Source organism: Mytilus trossulus, chromosome 6 (genome assembly GCF_036588685.1).
Source record: "Mytilus trossulus isolate FHL-02 chromosome 6, PNRI_Mtr1.1.1.hap1, whole genome shotgun sequence".
Classification (NCBI taxonomy): Eukaryota; Metazoa; Mollusca; class Bivalvia; order Mytilida; family Mytilidae; genus Mytilus; species Mytilus trossulus.
The window spans coordinates 24638690-24664354 of NC_086378.1; the positions used below are offsets into that span (position 1 = coordinate 24638690).

The window sequence follows — 25665 nt, forward strand, 5'->3', positions numbered from 1 at the left end:
AGTTACATAAAGGGAAATAACTTCTTTCTTTGAGGGGAAAATTTCACCACTGGAATTTTCAATTGACAACTTAATAATTTCACTTTAAAAAGTATTGATAATAATTAATTCAATCATCTTTGTTTCAACTCATTGATATTGTCATATCTGAGACTGATGGAATTTGATTATGGCGCGGTAATTGCAAGATGATGCAATAATCAATCAAATAACATTTTGAAATGGTCCCTCTTACAAATGGGAAATAACTCCACAGAAACTATTTTGTTTTCTGCAAACTTTACAGTAAGGTCACTGTTGGTTCATCTTTCAGGCTTCTTAATTTAACTGATATTTTTTTGTGTATTCGTAATTTGAAGTCATGACAGATTTTTATGTGTGGAAATTCCACTGTTGTGCAATATTTTCCAAATTTCTTTTTTTTATTTATAGACCATGATATTATTAGAATATTCAGGAACATGGAACTGCATGCATGAAGACATGGAGAAAGAACTGATGTTGGAATCTCAGAAAGTAACATATAAAACAACTGCTCTGCTCTCACTTATGGTACACACCTGGTTATTTTTATGGTAATTTTGTTTAAGGGTCATGTTGACCCTATGGCTTAATTGGCTGCATTTTCACCTTAAAATTTACCCTGAGTACAGACAAACCTGTGCATCTGGAAAAGTTTTAAGGCATAGCATGCTCTAGATAAATAAATTTCAAATGCATTGTATGTTTTAGAAAATTGAAAACTGAACTGTATTTTGCAGTGCACTTTTTTTGTCCCTGCAGAAGAGGGTGGGGGGATAGGACCTTTATTGGGACTCCGGGATCGGGATTTTTTAAGCTCGGGATTGGGGGATCCGGGAATCCTTTTTTTTGGGGATTTCGGAATGTCAGGATTTACCTTATTTAAGTTCGGGACTTCAGGATTTCGTTTTTTTAAGTCTGGGATATTGGGATCAGGACCCCTCCTATCCCCCCTCAGAAGATGATTGATACAATAAACAAACAGTTGAGTTTGGCATGTTGATATGGTCCACTCAATTTCACAGTTTAAATCACCAATTATTGTAAGGTATCTATTGTCCATATATTGTCCATGTCAATTAATACAGCTCACTTCAATTATTATCTGCAGGGAAGTTCTCAAACCTCTTTTCAAACTTAGTTTATTTTGGCACCTTCTGGAGGAATGAAAAAAAGTTTCTAAAACATGAAACATATTTGAAATTTATTTTTCAAGGGCATGCTTTGCCTTAAATTTTTCCAAATGCACAGGTTTATGTGTACACTGAGTAAATTTTGAGGTAAAAATGCAGCCATTTTAATAGCCAAAGGATCCACATGAACCTTAAATATTCTTGTAACATAAATTGGATTTTTTCCTTTGATGTTTTTATGAAATAATTTGCTTAAAAAGTGTGGTGAGGGAAAACCATGGTATATTATATGCAAATTAATGTTGTACCATACTTTGCTTATTACATATGCAACTCAACTAGAATTCAAAGGGAAAAAGGCGGAGCTTCAGCCATGGTATAACATATTCATGATCATGTTATTCCATGGCTGAAGCTCCACCTTTTTTTTTTTAAATGTATCCGCCTCTTAAATATATAGGAAACTGTTAAGCGTACTAAAAGGTCAAGATCCTCATTTGTTTTCATTTCGTAACAAAAAGCAATTAATTATGTGTACCCAAATCTTAAAAAAACTTTTTCAAACTATATATGATTGTTACGAATTCCCCTAATTTTGGAAACAATTACTAAATGTTTCTTCTTAAAGTTGTGAAAAAAATGAAATGTGAAACTATCATTTCCTTTGCGAAGATCCAATTAAATTTCGATTTAAAAAAGGAGGTACCTATAGAAAAGGGAATAAATATCGGCTACAAATATCTGTAAAAAAACATCAAAAGTTCAATGTAGGATAAAAAACTTAATTTACATATTTTTTTCACTGACCCCCCCCCTCTTAACTTGATTTGGGATAAAATGATTTACCAATAGGGATATACATGTATGTAAAAAATCGATTTCAGATATACATAACTTGCAGAATTTTAACCCCCACCCCCAAACTATTTGATTTAAGTTTTTTTTTATCCTACATCGATCGTTTGATGTCGTCTCTTAGGGGAATGACAATATCTACGCCCCCTGGATCTGCTACTGTTTAAATACCGTGTTTTGTCATTAAAACTGTGTTTTAATAAATAATCTAATAATCCAATTAATAAAATAACGGAAGAAAGCAGTTTGAACGAAAACTAGAAATGTATAAATATGCATTTTTCAATGAGATGAAAATTCTGTAAAATATGATTAATTTGTATGATACTTGAAAACAAAAACAAAAACAATTCTTACCGTCATTAGAATAATTATTTAATCCTTGTCCGACGCTGGAATCCGATATTTTTATTTACCTCAGTCTGATCACATTATGAAATTACTTGCGCAAACAACCATACACGGGGCGCAACACTAAATAAAAATCGGGATAATCTTACATTTTCTTTTCATTTTGCAAATTCAGGGGTTCTATTACATGAAATACACAGAAGATCATACACGAGGCGCAAAAGTGACTTGCGCGAGCTTCCATTTCATTGGATAAAACTGTAACGTGATCAATTTCCAATATTAGTTGAAGGTCTTGAAGCTGTCAATCATTTTATTTATATTACAAATTTTATATACCATGTGTCTTACTCATTAACATATTTAAACAAACTCATCCTTCGGATTCCTTTGTTTAAATATGTTAACTCGTAAAAACCATGGTATATTATAGTACTTAGATCCGGACATCCTGGCATTTACAAAAGAAGATGTGGTATGACTGCAAATGAGACAAATGTCCACAAGAGACCAAAATGACACACACATTAACAACTATAGGTCACCTTACGGCAAATTATATTTCTAGCGTTTTATATGATTTTGTTTGAATGTATATGTGTGATAGTCAGTCAGAACAGGCATCTGTCAAATAATGGCAGCTCACCTGCTGTGCAGAAGCAGTCAGCACTTTACAGACATGTTCCTTTGGCCAATGCCAAAACAAGCATGCTAAAATATGACGGATTTATTGCATTGATCAGCAAAAAACAGTTCAAGGTTAATTTCTTTTTGTCTCTACTTATAACATGTATAATTTGATTTGCGGTTGCCCACATACTTGTAAAATGATATAAGTTGCAATACAAGCTATTATTTTTTTGGATACAAGTCAAGATGTATATTTTATAGATTTAAAAGATGTGGTATGAGTGCCAATGAGACATATATTTACCGTCTTTTGATGTGTATGGTGGGCATTTGTATATAGTCTAAGTCACTATAGTGTGTACCCCCTTTACGGTCAAGAAACGAGAGAAAAAAAGATTATTGGTCATTTATACTCCTAAACATTTGCTGAAAAAAAATAATTATAGGCAGTCGCACAAATAATGATAGAAACTTCCTATTTCAATGATTTGATATACAGATTTCTTCTTAAGACAAAGACCAAGGTCCCCAGTAAATTTAAATACATCAAAATTATTGCTATTTGACATGTAAATTTAGGAGGCTCATGGGTACAAAAATTTCAGCGAAAAATTAAATATTTGTTTTTTCACTACACATTTTATTTATTACACTATTACTTATAACTTAATAATATGGTACAAAAATCAACCAAAATATTCAATTGGGTTGGCCTAGATGACTTTCAAAATGTTTGTATCTTTGAAAAAGCTCCAAATTATCTCCCTTTGGTGCAAAAATGCCAATATTTTGGCATTAAAATTGAAATATCTTTTTAAAGTCATGGGTGAGACCTATATCTTTTATTATTGTTTTCAAATCAGCTGTACATAAACTAAATAATTATGAAATTTTAGCGATTTCTATAATTTAGTTCTTTAATTTAATTTAACAAAAATGTATGCTTCTTTCAGAGGCAGATTGTGAGTTTTTATTTTTTTATTAGTTAATTTATAGAACAAAATAGCGAATCCTATTTTAGAAAAAAAAAATATTTATACCCAATAGCCCCCTTAAAATAGCTTTCAAGAATCTTTTTGCAATGCTTCACCACACTCTAATGTTTGTTGCTATGTCTAAACATATTTAAAATAGGAGGTTTTTTTTCCCCTCACTATCATTTAAATTTTATCCTTGGGTTGTCATGGTCGGGGTGTTTGCCAAAATCCTGCCATGTTTTTTTTCGAATTGTTCTCATGGTTATGGGAATATTTTAACAGACATTATACAAACAAACTTATGAACATACATAAAGATGACAAATGGACAAAAATAGACAAGAAAAATCTAGATCTGCTTGCACTGATCTTTGTTTCAGTTGTCAGAATGAGAGATCTTATTATTGCAATTGTTAGTTCAATTCCTGCGTTTTATATTTTCAATTTTAAGTATAAAAAGAAAATATATTGCTGTCCTTATAATATATGCATTATTTTTTAGAATATTATGGATCAGAACAATGACGAGAGCATGAAATCCAGAATTTCAAAGAGTTTTCAGCGATACAAGCCCACTTCAATCAAAACCTTTGATGGTAAGATATTTTTGATTTTAATGTTTTAGAAGATAATAGATCAAACTTCACTTTTAAAAAGACAATAAATGTATAATACATAAAATGGATAGCAGGAATCCTGAAAATACAGCCCAGTTTAACATGTCATAATTGAACCATATCAAAAGCCAACTCCTTGATGATGGAAGGTTAAGGACCTTCACTGGTTTAACAGCCGAAAAAGAAGAAATACAAATTAAGACTAGCAATATATGGCTCAGATGTTGTAAAGCAAAATCACAATAAAAAAATCTGTACAAAAATTTGTCATTGCCTTTTAGGCTATTCAATTAACAAAAAGAGATACAAGACAAAAAAAGTATAATGTTTTTATACTACCTAAAGTACATGTAGTGACTTTTTTTTCAAAGCCAGACAAGTTTTCACTTTCAGAAGTGCTTTGATAGTTCCTTGTGTCAAATCTTTTGTCATTTAAGACATTTATTTTAATTTTATAGACTCAGACATAGCCAGTATGACTTCCAGCAAAGAGAGCCGCAAGGATGTACCTAATGCCTGTAACGGAGGACTTGTGCCTAGAACTGTCCCATCACATCTTTTAATGATATCTATACTAGAACAATTGTGTTTTATGTATGCTCAAGATGAAGAAAAAGGGAAAGAACTGTTCAAAGGTATGGTGAAAATTTTTAAGATATTGAAGAAATTAGAAGAATACATGTTGAACCTATTAAAAGTAACAAGTACACCTGGCCTTGAAGGCACAAAAATTATGCTCGAAACATGAAATCCAGCAATTTGATTGGTTGATTTTCGAGTCTGAGTACAAAAACCATGCTCAAAAGTTTTATGACCGTGAGGCATGATTGCAAAATCAATATTGATAAACAACAAGTCATATTTAAAATACATTCAAGTACAATAAATGAACTTGCATATTTATTGTTACTTTTGTATATTTAGAAATTATTGTGAGTTTTCTCTTAATGCAAATAATGATACTTTAAGAAAATTGCCACTATTTATAAGAACTTGTATTTTGATATCTGAAACATATATATATCGTGCGCAGATTTTCCTGAAATCTTAAAATACTTAATCTCACATTTTTAGCCTTTTTTATTCAAAAATCGCAATGATAAATGCCTCAACAATTTATGAATTTACAGTAGAATTTTTCTATTTGAGCCACACAATTAATTTACACCAAAATAGCAGGATCATTTAACTAATACAACTCTATCATGGTCCTTAACTTCATATTTGATATTTACTAGACTACCAATGAAAGTTTTCGCAATTTCTTTGCAGCCATAAGCAGCCATCTTGCCCGACTGAATGTTGTACCAGCGTTGACTACTATAGATGAGATGTACAGTGTTAGATCACAATACAGACTGTTTATGGACCATGTATTACACACAGCCATGCTGAAAATAGACAAGGTTGGTTAATTGGTCAGTCAGCCATCATGGGTAATTTCATTGTTCGTACTCCAAAGTGAAAACAATGTTATGTCATTGGTTAAATTTCCATTGTTTATAACGTTTTAAACCAATCAAAACGCTATGGTGTACGCTTTTGAAAATATTACCCAGGATGCATGAGATTCTGAAACGGCGAATTGTGCAAATATTTGAAATTTTTCTTGCTTTTTGAAATGATTAAACTTTTTGATTGAGGAAATGAGTATTTGTTGATCCATAGATGCTCAAAATACAACAACAAATAAAAAAAATATTGTACACAAAAAAAATATATAATGTTTTGGTCTGTCCAATTTTAATGAACAAGTGGTTATCAAATTTTACTTTTTAAATAGCCATTAATCCAACTAACAGTTTGAAAGTTATATAAAAGCAAATATTTTTTCGAAATTATTGTCTGTCAGATTGAATTTATAATTTGTTGGTATAGGTTTCATAAAAATAAAAAATTGCATTTTAAATTTTGAAAACCTTTTATGACATTGTAAGATTTATAAATGCAGGATTTCCTGAAATTTATGTAATTAATCTGACTCACAATTTTGTCCATTGTTGAACAAACACACACACAAAAGTATGAATTTACAGAATGATGAATTGCTAAAATTTATATGTTGTTTCTTTGTTCAGACCAGGAGAGCTCTTCCTTCACCGACATCACCCATGGAACAGATTAAAAGGTGTGTTGGGGTTTTTTTTTAAATAAAAGATATATCTAAAATTAGATGTAAGAGAAATAACATTTTATCAATTAGAACTGATGTATAAGTCTTCTAAGAACATTAAGGACAAAAAGTAGACAATATTATTCAAGAGGGATGAAAGATACCAAAGGCACAGTCAAACTCATAAATCTAAAACAAACTGACAATGCCATGGCTAAAAATGAAAAAGACAAACAGACAAACAATAGTACACATGACACAACATAGAAAACTCAAGAATAAACAACTTGAACCCCACCAAAAACTAGGGGTGATCTCAAGTGTTTCGGAAGGGTAAGCAGATCCTGTTCCACATGTGGCACCAACTATGTTCTACTGGTGGAATCATGATTATTCTATAAATGCCAATTGTCCTGGACTTTGTGGGTATAGGTTTATTATAAATTTCAATGCTAAATGAAGTGCAAATATTCTATTCTTTCAAATAAAAACAAAAAATAGATAAATTAAAAGTACTCCTTGTAAAATCTCAATTCTGAAAAAGACCCTTCAGGACAAACATTAAAAGCATATGCAGGGATTGTGATTTATATAATAGCCCTATAAAGTAAGTCTCTTTTTCTTTTTGCTAAACTAAAAGTTGCAATCATCACATCTCATTTTCACTCATTAAAAGTTTCCAGTGTGGATTTCCACTTCAAAGGACTTTTTGTCAAGAAAATATAGATGAGATTTGTCAAATTGTCATTGATAATTTAATACAAATGAACTCCAAATAAACTGTCTATAACAGTTTACCTTCAACTTCAATCAATCGTGATTTGTTTTTCAAAAATTGTAAAATGTCTTCCCTTGTTCCATTGAATTAACCTCAGCTACCGGGGTAGACATATATTCTAGTAACAGCATGCAGTGTAGTTGTTCATCATTCTTATTACCAATACCATAATTATGTTTATTTTAAAAGACTGAGTCCACAGACTTCTATGGTACCTACTGAGGATTTACTACAGATCCAAACATCCAGATATAAAACAGAGTTCTCAGAAGAAGAAAAGATAGGCAAAGGAGGCTTTGGATCTGTCTATAAGGTATATTGTAGCTGTATAAACACTACAATTTTAGAGTCTATTATGTCGTACATTTTCTTAACGTATACAGTAAAATGTACAGGTATAGATGAGAGCCTTTTATAGCTGACTATGTGGTATCAGCCTTGCTCATTATTGAAGGCCTTACGGTGACCAATGATAATTTCTGTGTCATTTTGGTCTCTTAGACTCTTATGGAGAGTTGTCTCATTCGCAATCATACCACATCTTCTTTTATATATATAGTGTTTAAATCAATTCTATTTTGATAATCATGAAGTTCTTTTGCAGTTCAGTTAAGTTTTCTTGAAAGAAAGATGGAAATTTTTTGAGATAGTGTATAATAGAGATGGCAAACTTTAGGATATAAATTTAGAAATATGAAGAGATTACAATTGATTTAAGAAATTGAAAAGTTATATTGATTCGTTATTTTTGAATATGCATGCTTTAATTTTTTACATGTTTTACATACAATTAGGTATTGATAGTTATACATATGTTGTGATTAACTTGTGTCTCATCCCTTTTACACATTTAAACAAATAAAATTTGTTTAAACTAAACTAAACACATATGTTTTATTGTACCTTCTAGTTGTTTGGATGCATACTAATTAAAAATAATTATTAATATCATTTAGATTTATTTCTTTAATAGCTCCATTTTTTACAGGCAAAACACAAATTAGATGGGAGATTATATGCCATAAAAAAGATAAAGTTCAAGCATTCACAACCAGATGTCTGGATGAAGGTAATCTTCCAAACCTTTTCTATGAGTGTAGTTATGCCCTTTACTGTCATGCGTCAAAGGGTCATTTATGGCTACTGTTAGTGTCAAATTGGTTAAAATAATATGAGGCAGGCATAACCTGTGAATGGGGATGAAGTCTGTATGTATTATTTTTTTTAATTCAATCATGTTGATAAAAGAAACCAAAATACCATACGTAATGTTCCCGATTTTGGTTCTGTTGTTATGTAATTAGCTGTGACGCTCTTTAAGTTATGACGTCATACTCAATGTAAACAAAAGAAACGCTTTCATCAGGTAACGTTTTTTTCATATCAAACAATTATTAAAATTGAATTTGTATTGAGATCCAATCTTATATTTTACTAGACTGATAAATATAAAAAAAAATTCAAAGTCTCATGCAAACAAGACAGATATCTGCGCAAATGTGAAGAAAACCGGAACAGGAAGTAGATCTGGAAAAAAAAAGTTATAGATTTTGAGTTCAGAAGAAGAATAAAAAAATTCGGGATATTTTCCCGATTTTTTTTTTTTTTTTTTTTTTTATTGATTTTTCTACCGTATTAAAATGGGGACTTTGTCCTCATATGACCGTGATTCGTCAAAATATCCATATTATGATTCATCAGAGGTCTCAAATAGTTATCGTTACTGTTATGTTTGGGGGAAATTTAACTCCACTCGTCAAAACCAGTCAATTGTTTTTATTGTGTAAAAGAAAGTGCACATTTAATTGTCATACACAAAAACTACCGTTAACATCATTTGGTAAGAATTTTTACAGCTATTCGACATTAACGTACCCTCATTCCTGCCCTCATCTATTGGAATGTCATAAAACCTCACATCATCAGGAAAATAAATTTTACACAGATTATTTTGCGTTTTACCCTTTCTTGACCACTTTGCGGCCATTTAATTTCGTGATTATCTGATTTACTTGATGAAGTTTTATAAGGAAAGATCCAAGGTTTACATATTCATTACGATTTATATTCGCGTTATTTTTCTACTCGCGAAAGTTGTGAAAATAAAACTCGCGAAAATATGTTGGTTTATAGTATATAAAATATTCAAATGAACTTGAATTATCTCCCTTTTGTGGTATTAATAAAATTGCAATACTTTTTAAAAGATTTTATCAACTATGTAACCATTTTATATTAATTTTTCATAACATGCCAAATTTTTTAGTTTGATTGTATAAGCATGTCTTAATGATTTTAGAATGATAAAATTGCAAAATATATACCATTAAAGAATCACTGCATTTAAAGAAATATTTTTTCTTTTAAAAATTTGAAGACAAAAATTTGTTAGTGAGCTGAAGTTCAGACACTGAGGATTAGCTCTGCTACCACTGTTATAAACTATAAAGAATTTTTTGAAGTGTGTGATATTGAAATCCACATGTTATATTCTAGGGGTCTCACCAATCAGCTTAATCAATCATTAATCTCAAATAACATAAGAGCAATCTGTCCGTGTGGGGACTGTATAGCCAGTCAAGGTCCTTATGAACTTCTACCATCAGGGCAATTTTTAACTTACAATGGCAAGAATGATGTATGTATAAAAGTCAGTTATAGATAACACTTATTTTATTTGAATGGAAACATTAATGTCAGGGTTAATGTGTTTATAATTAGCACATTTTTCCAAATGTTTCACCTGTATGTATACTGAAAATTCAAAAAAAATTTCAGTGTGTTTATTATTGCAAAAATGCAAAAGGTTCAAAATAGCTTTAATTTAAACTAACATTTTGAAATTTTATATGAATTAAATAGGATTTTTCTCTTATTATTGCAAAAATCAAAATTGAATTTAAATCTGAAATGGCAAAATTGCAATAATAAATGCATGCATAATTTATGAATTTTTACAATAAGTAAAAACATTTTGAAACCCTCATTACGTTTATTATTATCGATTATTGCATATAATTTCTCATTAAACTCTATTTTAAATCATGTCATGATATTTGTATTATAATTTAGTATGTCATAATATTTGTATTACATGTATAAACTAGTATGTCTGACATGATATTTGTATTATAATATAGTATGTCATGATATTTGTATTATAATATAGTATGTCATGATATTTGTATTATAATATAGTATGTCATGATATTTGTATTATAATATAGTATGTCATGATATTTGTATTATAAATCTGTATGTTATCTCTGTAAACATTTTATAGGTATTGAGAGAAGTGAAAGCTTTGGCCAATCTACAGCACCCTAACATAGTAGGATATAATGCTGCATGGTTGGAATATTCAACAGACTTCAGACCTGGTAATACGATAGAATAAATAGTATAAGTGAAAGATTAGAAAATCCTCAGTGGCAGATCCAGGGGGAGGGTTTGGAACCCCCTCCCCCCTTTTTTTGGAAGATCAATGCATTTGAATGGGGACATATAGTTGGGAAACCCACCCCCCCCCCTTTTTGTCCTGGGTTGAGGACCCCCCCTTTTTTTAAATGGCTGGATCAGCCCCTGATCCTAATGCTTTTTAGAGTAAGATTGCATCTTGAGTATTTCTCATGTGAAATATTATTAAAACCTAGCCTATTATAAGGATAAGAGTAGCATCATTATTTTCCCATAAGACATGTAAGAGTAGTATTGATAGACATTTGACTGTATATGTTATTTTGAAATTTAATAAAAAAGTAAATTTTTGACTGTGCAATGTATATGTTATTTTGAAATTAATAAAAAGAAAATTTTTGACTGTATATGTTATTTTAAAATTTAACAAAAAGAAATTTTTTGACTGTATATGTTATTTTAAAATTTAATAAAAAGAAAATTTTTGACTACAATGTATATGTTTTTTTGAGATTTAATAAAAAGAAATTTTTTGACTATATGTTATTTTGAAATTTAATAAAAAAGAAAATAAGTCAGAGTTTACATGAAAAGTCACCAGCAGTGCAAATGAATATTTGTAGCATTAAAAAAAATGTTACATGTACTATTAATAAAGACTTGAAGTTGTTGCCATACAAGGGGTATATGAAATGATTATATAGGGTGCATGAAAAAAGTTATATTTGACAAGGTACCTGCGAAGTTGCCAGTGTTATTAAATTTTCATGAACCTATGTAATCCTATCTTCCCCTTGTACACATTCACTATATGACCAATTAATAGATATAGGAAGATGTGGTGTGAGTGCCAATGAGACAACTCTCCATCCAAGTATACTGCTTACTTTTTGATACCTATGCCTATGGCAAACTTTAACCAAACTTCAATTTTTCTTTTGTTTTAGTTATATCCAGTAAATTGATCGTCAAAATGATTGACCTTTTTCTCCTAGTTTATCTGTGTATATTACTGTCAATTTAGAAAATATTTTGTAAATTAAATTTTGTTATTGTTAACCTCTAACCTCTGACCAAATCAGAAATATAATGATTGGAATTGCAAAATGTTCTTGAAGGAATATCACTGAAATTCTGAATGCTTCTTTTTATTATTGCAAACCTAGTAATGTCACATTGTTCACATAAATTAAAACATCCCAATTATCTCTAATTTTACAGTACATTGGTATTATTATATGATTTAATTTTGGATGTAACCCGTCTTCTGATTGGCTGACGTTATTTTGTTATCAGGCCATAGACATAATTTAGTCATGTGACCGTGACGTCATCAACGTTTTTTCATGGTTTTCTACAGTTTAAAATTGAATTTAGCATTAAATATTAACAGCTACGCGTGTTATTCAGTGTTCACCAAACTTTTTAAGTTATTTCTTCATATACAGAAAAAATATTACAGTCATTCCTTAAATGTAATTGCATATTTATAGATATTCCTGGTACTAAAGTTGTATCTTCAGAGGAGAGTATTTCCAGTAGAGAGAGCAGGTACTAAGTTTGTTTTCAGTATGGTGGAATTGTTTTTCTCTTATTTTCATGCTATTATCACATTTCCTGACCAGTGTGAGAAAAATATTTCTCCTCACTAGTGAAAAATTTGTTCTCGGCAAATGATTGGTTGAAATTTTATTGTGATATTAAATTTTCTTGTTTTCTTCTGAATTTTCTTATTGTGACATCATGAAAAAAGGCGACCATGCCTGATGATGTCACATCAAAAGTACACAACTTTTTCTAAATCTTTAAAAAATCATTAGAGAAACAGATTCCACCACTCTAACTCATGTATTATGATATTTCTTCACTCTTAACAGTTAAATTTTAATTATTTAGCAAGCCTCACCCTTTAAATATTAAAAATAATGTAATTTGAATTGTTGTAACTGCCAAGATGGGATAGAACACATTCGTCATGTTAACTGATTTGAAAATTTTGCTGCTCCTGATTTGTTTTAACCCTAAATGTTTGTTCTTGAAGATCTGAACAACACCCAGACATTCCGGTTATTGTTAAAACAGCGGGTTTATTTTCAGTTGTGATATCATGTTTGTCCCAAAATACATCATTGTATGTTTCAATATAAGAAAAAAAGCTGTGGTATGATTACCAATGAGACAACTCTCCACAAAAGACCAAAATAACACAGAAATTATTAAATATAGGTCACCATACGGCCTTCATCAATGAGCAAAGCCCATACCACATAGTCAGCTATAAAAAGCCCTGAAATGACAATGTAAAACAATTCAAACAAAAAAATAATGGCTTAATTTATGTAAAAAAAAATGAAAGAAAAACAAAAATGTAACACATAAACAAACAACAACCACTGAATTACAGGATTCAAGTCCATTGAATGAACTGTTTTATGATTTGCAGCTGATGTTTTACCTCTTCATACAGAAAAACAGATAATCAATGCAATATGAAATTACGTCCATGTTGACATTATTATTATGTATAGCATGTATAAGGCAGAAGAAAAATTAAACTGTAGACAGGAATTTAGGGTGTTTTTTTTGTTTTTCTTGCTTTTAGAGAACCAAAACAAGTATTTAATGATAGTATAACATGTGTTTCCATTTACAGAATAAATCATTCCAAATCTACAGATTTTGGTGACAGCATTATATTTGATTCTCATGTTAAATTTGACAATGACTATTCAATGGACAACAACCCCAGCAGCCTACCTAAACTGGTTGAATTAACAGATGGTTGGGAACCAGTTGAAATCGTGTCACAGTCTGAATACTGTGAAGCGTGTGAAATGCTCAGAGGGAAAGAAAGTAAATACACAAACAGTGGTAGTGGAGATAAAGTTATTCATAAAACTGTTCCAAAACATAGCTGTACTTCAAAATTCTTTGAATCTGAGTTTAATGAAAAGACAAGTAATTTTGGACAAGCATGGGACGATGTATCACATATTGATACCTTCTGGGATAGACCTGGTAGAATTAGGAGGAGTATCAGCTGTGATTGTTTAACATGTAAAAATAAGTTACATGACCATTCTCATGAAAAACAGGTTATGTTGGGCTACCATCATTACAGTGAGGATAACATTCATTCCAGAGTAAGTCACTTGATTATATACTTCATATATTTTATATTTTTCAGTTTTTTCAGTCAAAGTGAAGGACTGATATGTTTTAATCTACATATAAAATTCTAATGTCTTATGTTTAGTTTAAACATATTTATTTATAGTGGATTGGGAAACAAGTTATTACAACTTATATTAATCCCTTTACACTTTGTTGGTGCAAGTGCTGCCTTGTAGAAGCATTAGCCTGGTTTTTTTTCAAAATCTACAAGTGTGTCTTTTATGTGCAATAGATATTGCTCTCTTTTAATATGGGTCAGCCATTTATATACCCGTTCTGACGGACTGCCATTGATTTTCAAGACAATACTCTCAGATGGTGTCAAGGGAGGGCTGAACATTTCAGTCCCTGATATTTTCTCCCGGAACATGGATGAACCAGGATCTTTTGTGTTTGTAGTCTGATCGGCTAACCACTACAGATTATTCTAAACAACAACAAAAATACGTGAAACTAGTCTTTAAAATAATCCCCTTCTTTTCATTTTTTAATTGCTCATAACTAAAAACTAAGATTTTTTGTTGATACCTTCATAGTGTAATTCATTTTACTCATTGTTAATTAGAATCTTTTATAACATGTATAGTTTAACTGTAAAGATCAAATGAAAATGCTGTTACATAGCTTCTATAACAAATATTCTTAAGTATTTTAAAGCTCACATTCATTTTATTATACCCCATGGACTAATGTGGATTAATTATTACTTATGGAATTAAAACTTTCTCTGAGTTTGCATGCAGTTTTTGAAAATTCATGAAATCAAATATCCACAAAATTGCAAGTTGTCCAAAACCACTATAAAATTGCATCAACAAAATAAATAAATCCACAATATGTATAGTGTGACAAAAATGATGTTAATTAATGAAAACATTATTTTCAGATTCATGTAACATTATTTATACAAATGGAATTATGTAGTGTGACACTCAGGGAATACATGCAGAAAAGAAATACTCAATGTTCATCTTTTCTTGGTGAGTATTATAGAGAGGGGGTAGGATCCTGATCCCGAAATCCGGGCTAAAAAACACCTGATCCGGAAATCCCGGGATTAAAAACACGAAATCCTGAGGTCCTGAAATTTGAAAAAAAAGAATTCCTGGATCCCGAAAGGGTCAATCTGGAAATCCAGAGCTTAAAAACACCTGATTCCGAAGTCCCTATAAAGGTCCTATTATAAACATTTTTAAGTGAAGTTCTAGCCTTGTAGTTATGAAAATGTCAAGTACCACTATCAAACTTTGAAATCAATGAAGCAAAATACTGGTTTGGTTTATTATAGCACAAATTCTGTACTTCCATTACTGAGTTAAAGTAAAAGAGAGGCGAAAGATACCAACGGAACGCTAAAACTCATAATTCAAAAATAAACTGACAACGCCATGGCTAAAAAAGAAAAAGACTAACAGACAAACAGTAATATGCAAAACACAATGTAGACAATATAGATAACTATGTTAAAACTCAATGAATTCTATACTTATTCCAAAATGTATGACAGGAACTGCATGGCGATTGATGTAACTAATTTTAGGTTTCATAACAAATAATTAACCAAAAAATTGTTAATGGAAATGGGGAATGTGTCAAAGAGACAGCAACCTGACAATAGAGCAGGGAACAGCTGAAGGCCACTAATGGGTCATTAATGCAGCAAGAAATACTAGTTCAGTGGTACTGGACTTCATACTAAACTCAGAATTATACACAAAAAATTAAAATTAAAAATCACAAGACTAACAAAGGCCAGAGGCTCCTGACTTGGGACAGGCGCAAAATTGCTGCATGGTTAAACTTTTTTTTTTATATCTCAACCCTCCACTATACTTCTAGCCAATATAGAAAAAAATATCACGTATATATATTAAAACTCAGTTGAAGAGAAGTCCAAGTCTGATGTCAGAATATGAAACAAAAGGAAATAAACAAAAGACAATAATACATAAATAACAACAGACTACTAGCAGTTACTGACATGCCAGCTCCAGACCTCAGTTAAACTGATTGAAAATTATGTCTTCATCATATGAATATCAGGCACAATCCCTCCTGTTAGGGGTTTAGTATTATATCATCATGAAATATTAGAAGAACATAACCCATGTCATGCCAACAACTGGTTTTAGAATAAAATGTGTTTAATTCCGATGCAAAGACCCAATCAATATTAAAGCCAAAATATGCAATCTTAAATGGCCTGACAACAGTATTGTAACTATATCCCTTCTTAATAAGTCTGTTTAAAGGTTTTGTTTGCTTTTATACTGATATTTTTGTGCTTTGTAAAGAATATTACCATAATAGATTGGATGTGAAATACCTGAACATATAAATGTCTGCATGTTGAGTTATATTTATGAATGATTTTCATGCATATTCTTGTTTGTCAATGAAGGGAGCAATTTACTGAAAATTTTGTGGTTTTCAATGGACATTCATACAGTTTCTAAGAGAAAAACTATCTATTTCTATAGTTCTCAACACTCAAAATAAATTAATTTCAAAGTGTTTTATCTAATTTATTACAGAGTTTAAGACAAATGCAGCAGCTAACATGAGGATATTCAAACAGCTAGTTAAAGGAGTAGACTTTATTCATTCCAATGGTCTGATACATAGAGATCTGAAAGTAAGTACAAACAAAGGAGTAGACTTGCAGATTTCTGTTGAACTAGATATCAAATTGGTGTGGCCTAAAATGGCAGTATTTTTATCTTTAGTTCAAACAGTATTTATAACATTATCATTGCTGGGATCATCATCAAGTGTAAAATGAAAAGTTTTCCAGTTATTTGCTTACATGGGTGTACAAATTTATACAGAAACATAAATAACTTGCCATTATAAAAAAGAAGATGTGGTATGATTGCCAATGATACAACTATCCACAAAAGACCAAAATGACACAAACAACTAAAGGTCACCGTACGGCCTTCAACAATGAGCAAAGCCCATACCGCATAGTCAGCTATAAAAGGCCTGATAAGCCAATGTAAAACAATTCAAACCAGAAAACTAACGGCCTTATTTATGTAAAAAAATTACATGTATTGGATAGAAAATGGCATTAAACAGAATAAAAAATGCAAAATCCAGTTATCAAATAATTTCATGCAAAACAAACTCAACCTTATTGCAACTGAGGGTCTGTTTATAATAACCAAAGTATGAACAGCAGAATTCATACAAAATAAAAATGATAATAAAACACTTAAGATGCCCATTTGTTTAGGATTCAAGACTGAATGTATTTCTCTAAAAAAATATGTTATATTTTTTTTCATTAGTTGGCTCTCTTATTGAGATATATTACAGGGTAAATATTGATTAACATTTTAAATCAGAGATATGATGGTATTAAAATCATATACTCAAAGTGTTTATTTTTTTTTAGCCCAGAAATATATTCCTCCAAGGTCATCTACTTCATGTAAAGATAGGTGACTTTGGCTTAGCTAAAGATGACTTGAGAAATTCTGGACGAGAGGATGCTTTGTTAACACCATCACCCTTGGAATGTCCAGGTATGTAACATGTATTCCAGTTAAAGTATGCATATTAAAATGCCCACCAGCTGTAGTAGTAATATGGTCACCACTGATCATTGCAGCTTAATATATTAATACTAAGCATTTATTATCATGGAAAATTAGGAAAAGTATAGTTTGATTAATAGATTGATTGTTGGTGTTTAAGGTGGTACCTAACACTACAGGGAGATAACTCCGTAAAGTCAGCTGAACATTTTAATTAGGTTGTGTTGTAAAAAGAATATTCTAATGCAATTTGGATGTAACAATTTTTTTCATTGGCTAAAAGTTGCTGTCAAATCCACAGTTGACCAGGCGTAACTAAGGAGGGACCCGCCATTTTGAATTGATGAATCAACAAATGTTTGATTACCACTATATAATCGAAAACAAAACAACACCTACCTCAAATTCGCCGTTTTAATGTAATTTTATCCCAATTTGAAGCGTACAGGTAACGTAATAACCTCCAGTTTGTAAGTTTTCATTTGTATGACGTCACGTTTAGCCTGGACTTCTTTGTACCAAAATCATTCATGAAGTTTCGCGGATTTTTTTTTATTTGACAAATTTAGTCATTTTTTCAAGTTTTATCGTATTTTTTCTTTTTGTAATGCATTAGAATCGGAATAACAGTACTGTAGTTGAAGAGTTGCCACCGTCAATTTTGATTTGACGGTGGCAACTCTTCAACTACAGTACTGTTATTCCTTAATTCAGCATATCAATGATTAAAACTGGTGTTTGTCAAACTGCTATATAACCAGCGTAATTTTTTCTGACAAAACTGTTAGTTCAAAATTTTTGAAATTTTATATTTTTGTTAAAGGGTCAAAGTAAATACTTTGACAAAATTTTATGAAAATTAAATGAGCCAAATTAATTTTAGTGAAAGTGTTGGGTACCACCTTAACATAGCTTATTGGGAAAAATAAAGATAGTTTGATTAATAGATTGATTGTTGGTGTTTAATGCCACTTTTAGCACTTTGAGCTTTAATGTTGTGTTCAGTTTTGATTGCAGAAGGAAGCTAGAATGCCTGCTGATAACCATGACCTTCAGGAAAAATCACAGTCCTAGTCAATTTTAAGATTGGAGTCTAACAAACCTGCCATGTGCAGGGTTTCAATTCTTAAATTCAGTTTTGAAAAGCTATTGATACAGTTGATAAACTATTAGACCACTCTGCTACCAAGGCCACAAAGATTTTCTGCTAACATATTATAGAATAATGAGAAGATACTTTATTTTTCTGTCTTCAGATAAATTTTATTGGGATACACATACAACGGGAGTTGGAACATCAACTTATGGGGCTCCTGAACAACTGCAGGGATCTGTTTATACTAATAAGGTAAAATTGCTTGCTTACATGAAAAGGTTGATTGATTACATATCTAGTCAAGGATTTATGTTTTATTAAGTGATTTTAGCTGTTAAAAATATAAATCTATATCATATTCTATGCTTGCTAGGCAGGTGTGGATGTTTTTTTTTGTTTTTTTTTTTAAAGATGTATGTATTTTTAGTGCAAAATCTTGCATTTCTATATTGATTTGCCTTTACAAAAGAGTTATCTTGATAAACAACTTTGGTCTGTGTAGACACTGCATAGAAATATGGTCACCTGGAAAACCTTTTTGATAGTAAACTTTTTCTAATATGTCTAAAGACATCAGGTTGGCTGTTAGAGATATATTCACAATCAGCCACATTCTGTTTGGAATGGAAATGCTAAGTCTGGTGCCTTGTATACAGTGATTTTGCTAGCGCTCGTCACTTTCATATTTTACGAAAAGGTTTACGAAATGACGAAAATATTTCATATCAATTTCGTCACTTAAATTTGGAAAGTGTAAAAATATTTACACATCAAATTTCTTGAATTCTACCTGTCTTTATGTTTCTGACAAGTTTATGACCCTCAGGTTATTAACGTTTAGCACAGGTGTTGAAAGTTGTGATGACAAGTAATCCGCCTATCGCCAATCAGATGGGTCACTTATCACTTAATTTTTATTATAAAACCTCACAAATGACCATCATAATAATCTATTTAAGTTAAATCAGTCAGTCAGCATTTCATTTTAATCATTTCTCACAATTCTGTCGTATTTTCGTCATTTGAACAATCTTCCCCGACATTTCAACTTTACTTTCAATATTTCCTTTACGATCATAATTTGCAGTTTGTTTGTCGTAATTTCGTCATTTTAACGTATTTTTGTCATACTTTATATAAATATTCATCAAAAACTTTCGACAACTTCGATTAAAAAGAATGAAATTTATTCAAAACGTAAATATTTTCACTTGCAAACAGGTGCTTCCTGTTCTATGTATTGCGCATGCGTGAAAGTTCGTAGATGAATCCGGTTTTATTCTAAAATTATTATTCAATTGTCACTTCCCGTTTTCATTTCATTTCGTTAAAAAACGAAAGTAAACGTGATCTAGATACAGTCTACAGTCATTAGAATCGTCACATTAAGTATAGATGCAGATCCTTCTATCCAATATTAAAGAAATTTTCAAGGATATAAATGATTGTGAAGTGAAAAAGTCGTTACAAGTTCATTTGTGCAGTGGTTTAAAAAAAGAGGCACCCAACTTTTGTTGATCAGGGGTGTGCCCTGAAAATAACTGAAGTGAAGTTGTGAACCATATTACCAGATCCCTGATCTTATCTTCATATCTTAGCATCACATCAGTCAATTCATTCAATATTGACAATAACTGCCTACATTAGCAATCCTAAAGTCTTCAAAGATCCTAGACTAGTCCTTGAAGTACTTAAACATATATGTATAGCTAGTTTATATAAACATCCTAGACCCCTTGCTATTATAAATAATAAGCCTGAATTTTATCACGCGCAAAAGTGACTAAAGCCCTCAAAATCCTAGCTGAAACCCTGCTTGTATATGAGCTGTGCTAAGCTCTTTGCACGTTAAAGTACCCTTGGAGCAACTGTTTAAAAGGTTCATAGGTTAAAAAGCAAAAAAATTAACTCAGAACTAACATATCTTAATTTTCTAGTTTCAGTCCAAATTTGACGTCTTTCATCTTGGTGGTCTTATCTGGCAGAACCTAATTATAATTTGTATTTACTGTTAGTTTGTTCTCACCCTGAATATAGATGAATTAATTGAGAGTGGTCATAAAGCATATATTAATCAATTTCATAGGACATTTTTAAGCAAGACATGTACAACAAGTTTTTACACTCATTGTACAATATTTGTACTTTAATCTTTGATACATTGCAGTCACTTGCAATTTGTATTTTGTTTTTAAAATACATTGTTTGTCATGTTTATCTTGTATGCATTGAAATGTGGTATATCATGTCACACATACTATATTCATGCACAAATGAGTGGAAATAAAATCAAAATAGCAAACAATTGTAAAATTCTTGAATTTCTAACAATAAAGCAAAACAAAAATTTATTGCCATTATTATTTTTTTCTTTTTCAGAGTGACATATACAGTTTGGGTGTGATATTATATGAATTGTTTCATTGGTTTAAAACTGACATGGAAAAGTATAAAAGTTTAGAATTGCTGAGACAAGGAGAAATAGATGCACAGCTTATACAACATTGGCCAGAACAAGTAACCTCACATTTTCACTATTATTTTTTTTTCACATAGGCTTGAAGGGTTAAAAAATAATTCTAATAATCTTACTCTGTAATTTCTCGTATTACCATTGATAGGAAGAAGTCTTTGAATTCCCCTTTTTTTTCCTTTTCAAAGATAAATAAAAAAGTTTTACCCCATAAAAATTAATAAGCTCAAAGGGTAAAAATAGATCTCCTTCTATTTGGGTAGTTACCTACCTCAAACTTTAAAGTTTAGACTTACTCTGAATAAACAATTAATCAAAAATTTGTTATTTTATATTGGGAGGTCAGTGATATTAAGATTGTACAGCACAGAAATAGATAGTTATTGCAGAAATCAATTTCCAAATAAAACTAGAAGCATGAAGAAACCATTGCCTGAAAACATTTATTGATAAATATGATAAAGGAACTCTATATTGATGGAGATGCACACATGACATTTCACACTTCATAATTTTTTATCTTCGTAATTCGACTGCCAAAAAATTATTGGGATGGTATAATGGTATGATGTCTGCTTTGTCCCAACACACATATGGTTTCCAGACAATAACTTTAGTTTAAGTGAATGGATCTCTATTAAATTTAATTAATTGGTTCAATACTACCAAGGGAAGGTTGGGATTGATTTAAGGGATGACTGTTCGACCATTTAGGAAACAATGGGCTCAAAGGGGCCAAAAACAAGCATTTTTCTACTTTCAGGATTATAGTATAGAAGTATTTCAATTGCTCTGAAAATATACCACAATGTTTTATACCAAGTAGAAGATTTGGATACATTTTGGGGGTTATGGTGACAACAGTTTAGGAATTAAGGGCCAAAAAGGGGTAAAAAACAAGCATTTGTGTAGTTTCTGGCCAATAACTTATGTGTAAGTGTATGGATCTCTCTGACATTGTCCCACAAGGTTCCATAAAATAAAAGGAAGGCTGGGATTGAGTTTGGGGGTTATTGCCCAACTCATGTAGGAATTCGGGGCAAAAAAAGGCAAAAAACAAGCATTTTTCTAGTTTTCAGACAATTACTTGTGTTTACGATTATGGATCTCTCTGAAATTGTACTACAAGGTTCCATAATACAAAGGAAAGGCTGGAATTGAGTGTGAGGATAATTGCTCAAAGGAGAGGGTGTTCAAAAGGTTGTTTTTTTTTAATTTCAAGAAGAATTTTTAATTGCACAGTGTTGCACAATAAATTTTTAAGATCTTTATTTTTATTTTGTGTCAGAACCTATACTATGTAAAACATTTGATCCCTATCCAAATTCAGACAGTTTCAGACTTGAATATTGTGTCCAAATTCACCCCAGCTTAGCAGGGTTCAATTTCTGCGTTCTATGAGGCTGCGCTCAATCAGCAAAGCAATTTATTTACACGTGTACACAACAAATCTCTTGTTATGAAAATGAAAGTACATGTATAATGTATAATGTATGATGATTAAGAACAGAAATGAAATGTCTATATTTGTTATAAATTCTGTAGTATTACTCGATTTATTTCACTTGACTGGGCGGAGTTTAACCGGTTCGCTCATAATAAACCAGTCCATCTATAGATAGGTGTTTTAGGATAAACTCATCAATGAAGTGTCTAGTCATTCTTTTGTAAATTCCTTTGATGACACTTATTGGTGATTAGAAATCAGTATTAATTATAACGGTTATCATCCTTATCACACACATCTTCAAATAGACTGTCCACATGCAAATTAAAACGTTAGCTCCGCCCGATCAGTTGAAATAACATTGGTAATAATATGCCTTGATTTATTCAATGCATGTAATCATTTCACACTATATTTGACCAGTATTATAGAAAAAAATAATACTTTAATTTGTTGTCCTTCTAGGCAAAGGCTGTGATTCAAATGACCAATAGTGTGCATTCAGACAGACCAACAACAAAGGAATTATTACAAAGTGAATTGTTTTTAACCAAGGAACAGGTACTATATAACATTTACTATTGAACTTCATTAAATGTTTATAGAGAATACTTTAAGATTATTTATTTTTGATAAAACAAAAACTATTCTCTATAATGACTTCCATTAAAAAAAAAAACTTTATCTTTATGGTGAGTAATAAACCTACTTTTCATTTTGAAAATGGATTGATTACATGTTTTATTTTTATCATTTTAAAAGTTTTCAAGTGTAGGGTGTTCCTTTGTAAGGACATGAAGTATGAGAAATTCACTGCTACTCTGGAATGTGGATTTGTTGATAAAATGACATTGGTTATACATATACATTTAATTTAGAACTTCTTGCATGCTTCTTACATTGACATAGTTAAGAATTGATAGATATCAGAATAAGAAAATGCTGCATACAAATAATGAATTCTAAACTAGGGCTGTTCCAGTAAACCATACATCGTTCCCAGGAAAGGCACTTTAAAAATGGGATAACAACTCGAAGAGGCAAAACTGATATTTGGGAGTGCCCTTATGCAGTATTGATCAATAAAAGTATTATGGATACATACAAATATGACAATCATCAGTTAATCGTGACCTCAGTCAAAGATTTCAATTCCTTCACGGCATATTCCAATATTGCAATAGTATGTTTAGTTTAAATATGTTTATTTTATAGTGGATTGGGAAACATGTTATTTCAACTTATATTAATTCCTCTCCACTTTGCCGGTGTGAGTGCTGCCTTGTAGCGGCATAAGCCTCCTCAAATTCTACAAAGGTGTCTTTTACATGCAAGAGATATGGCTCTCTCTCAACACGGGTCAGCCATTAATTATGTGTATATAACTTTTTAAGTGTATCATCTGTGCAAATTTTTATGATATACAAATATTTTGATTCTACCAACTGGATAGCTTTTTAATCTGACTGTGTTCCTATTTTTTGCATTGTCGTCCGAAGACACATTGGTTCCCGGAAAATAAATTTTGTTTAAGTGAATGGATTTCTATAAAATTTTTAAAGAACAAATTTTTTAAATGTTCACTACCACAAAAGTTGGGATTGATTTTTGGGAAGATGGTCCAACCATTTAGGAATTTTAAGGGGCCCAAAAACCGCATGTTTCTAGTTTCAGGATAATAACTTGTGTATAGATATTTCGATGGCTCTGAAATTGTACCACAATGTTTGATATCACAAGTAGAAGTTTGTGATTCATTTCTGGGGTTATGAGGCCAACAGTTTAGGAATTAAGGGTAAAAAAGGGGACATAAACAAGCATTTTTCTAGTTTCAATTCAATAACTTGTGTGTTAGTGTATGGATATCTCTGACATTGTACCACAAAGATCCATAAAACAAAAGGGAAGATTGGGATTGAGTTTGGGGTTAAATGGGGAGGTGGGGGATTTTTTTCCCAATTTTTATAAGGGATTCAGATTTTTTTTCAAAAATATTCACAGATTTCAAATTTTTGATAAGTTTCAAGAAGAAATCTTCAATTGCACAGTGTTGTGTTATAGATCTTTGTCCACATTTATTAAGTGTCAGAAAACCTATATCATGTCAAAATTTGATCACAATACAAATTCAGACAGTATCAAGCTTGCATATTGTCTCCAAATTTGACCCAATTGTTCAGGGTTGGACCTCTGCGGTTACATCAGGCTGTGCTCAACGAAGCATTTTATTGTGTTTTGGTCTGTTTTTTTGCTACTGTTTGCAATAGGTCTACTATATTTGGTGTATGGAAAAATTTTATGACGTACATGTCAGTCTCACAGGTTTATTTGACCTTGACCTCATTTTCACGGTTCATTGATCAATATAAAGTTCTTGTATTTTCATCCATCTTTCTTAATAAATAAGCAAAAGGACTTCTATATTTGTTGTATGGATTATTGTAAGCTGTACATATGATGTCTGCCTGGCATTGTTCATCTGACCTTGACCTTATGTATATGGTTCATTGGTCAATGTTTAGTTTTCTTGGTTTAAAAGTCTGTTTCTTAGAAACAAAAAGCAATCTTTTACAAAAATCTTCTTCTCTGAAACTACACGGCCAAATTTAATCAAACTTGGCCACAATCATCATTGAAGTATTTTATTTGTGAGGTGACCTGGCCAACCAACCAAGATGGCCACCATGGCTAAAAATAGAACATAGGGGTAAAATGTAGATTTTGGCTTATAACTCTGAAACCAAAGCATTTAAAGCAAATCTGACTGAGTTTAGTAAAGTCAACATCTATCTACCCTGAAATTTTCAGACAAATAAGACAACTGTTTGTTGGATTGCTGCCCCTGAATTGGTAATTTTTAAGAAAATTTTACCGTTTTTGGATATTATCTTGAATATTTTTATAGATAGAGATAAACTATTAACAGCAATATTGTCAGCAAAGTAAGATATATAAATAATTCAACATGAACAAAATTGTCAGTTGACCCCTTAAGGAGTTATTGCCCTTTATAGACAATTTTTGTAAATTTTCTTAAATTT

The 25665-nt window shown here is 31.0% G+C and overlaps 1 protein-coding gene across 3 annotated transcripts in view; it reads left to right on the forward strand.

Annotated features, from left to right (window-relative positions):
* The first annotated feature begins 30 nt into the window (after window positions 1-30).
* LOC134720970 (eukaryotic translation initiation factor 2-alpha kinase 1-like) overlaps window positions 31-25665 on the forward strand; it is a 41691-nt gene continuing 16056 nt past the window's right edge. Inside the window, exons 1-17 of one of the 3 annotated variants that reach the window (XM_063583596.1) lie at window positions 31-91; window positions 433-552; window positions 4470-4563; window positions 5043-5219; window positions 5857-5990; window positions 6663-6712; window positions 7665-7788; window positions 8464-8544; window positions 10759-10855; window positions 12386-12443; window positions 13546-14035; window positions 14953-15046; window positions 16601-16701; window positions 17467-17596; window positions 18865-18956; window positions 21084-21221; window positions 23090-23185. In XM_063583596.1, coding sequence (XP_063439666.1) covers window positions 436-552; window positions 4470-4563; window positions 5043-5219; window positions 5857-5990; window positions 6663-6712; window positions 7665-7788; window positions 8464-8544; window positions 10759-10855; window positions 12386-12443; window positions 13546-14035; window positions 14953-15046; window positions 16601-16701; window positions 17467-17596; window positions 18865-18956; window positions 21084-21221; window positions 23090-23185 — 2073 coding nt within the window. In that variant the 5' untranslated portion in view covers window positions 31-91; window positions 433-435. Of the gene's footprint in view, window positions 92-222; window positions 286-432; window positions 576-4469; window positions 4564-5042; window positions 5220-5856; window positions 5991-6662; window positions 6713-7664; window positions 7789-8463; window positions 8545-10758; window positions 10856-12385; window positions 12444-13545; window positions 14036-14952; window positions 15047-16600; window positions 16702-17466; window positions 17597-18864; window positions 18957-21083; window positions 21222-23089; window positions 23186-25665 lie in introns of those variants that run through there. The other 2 variants (XM_063583598.1, XM_063583597.1) reach the window with 2 other exon arrangements.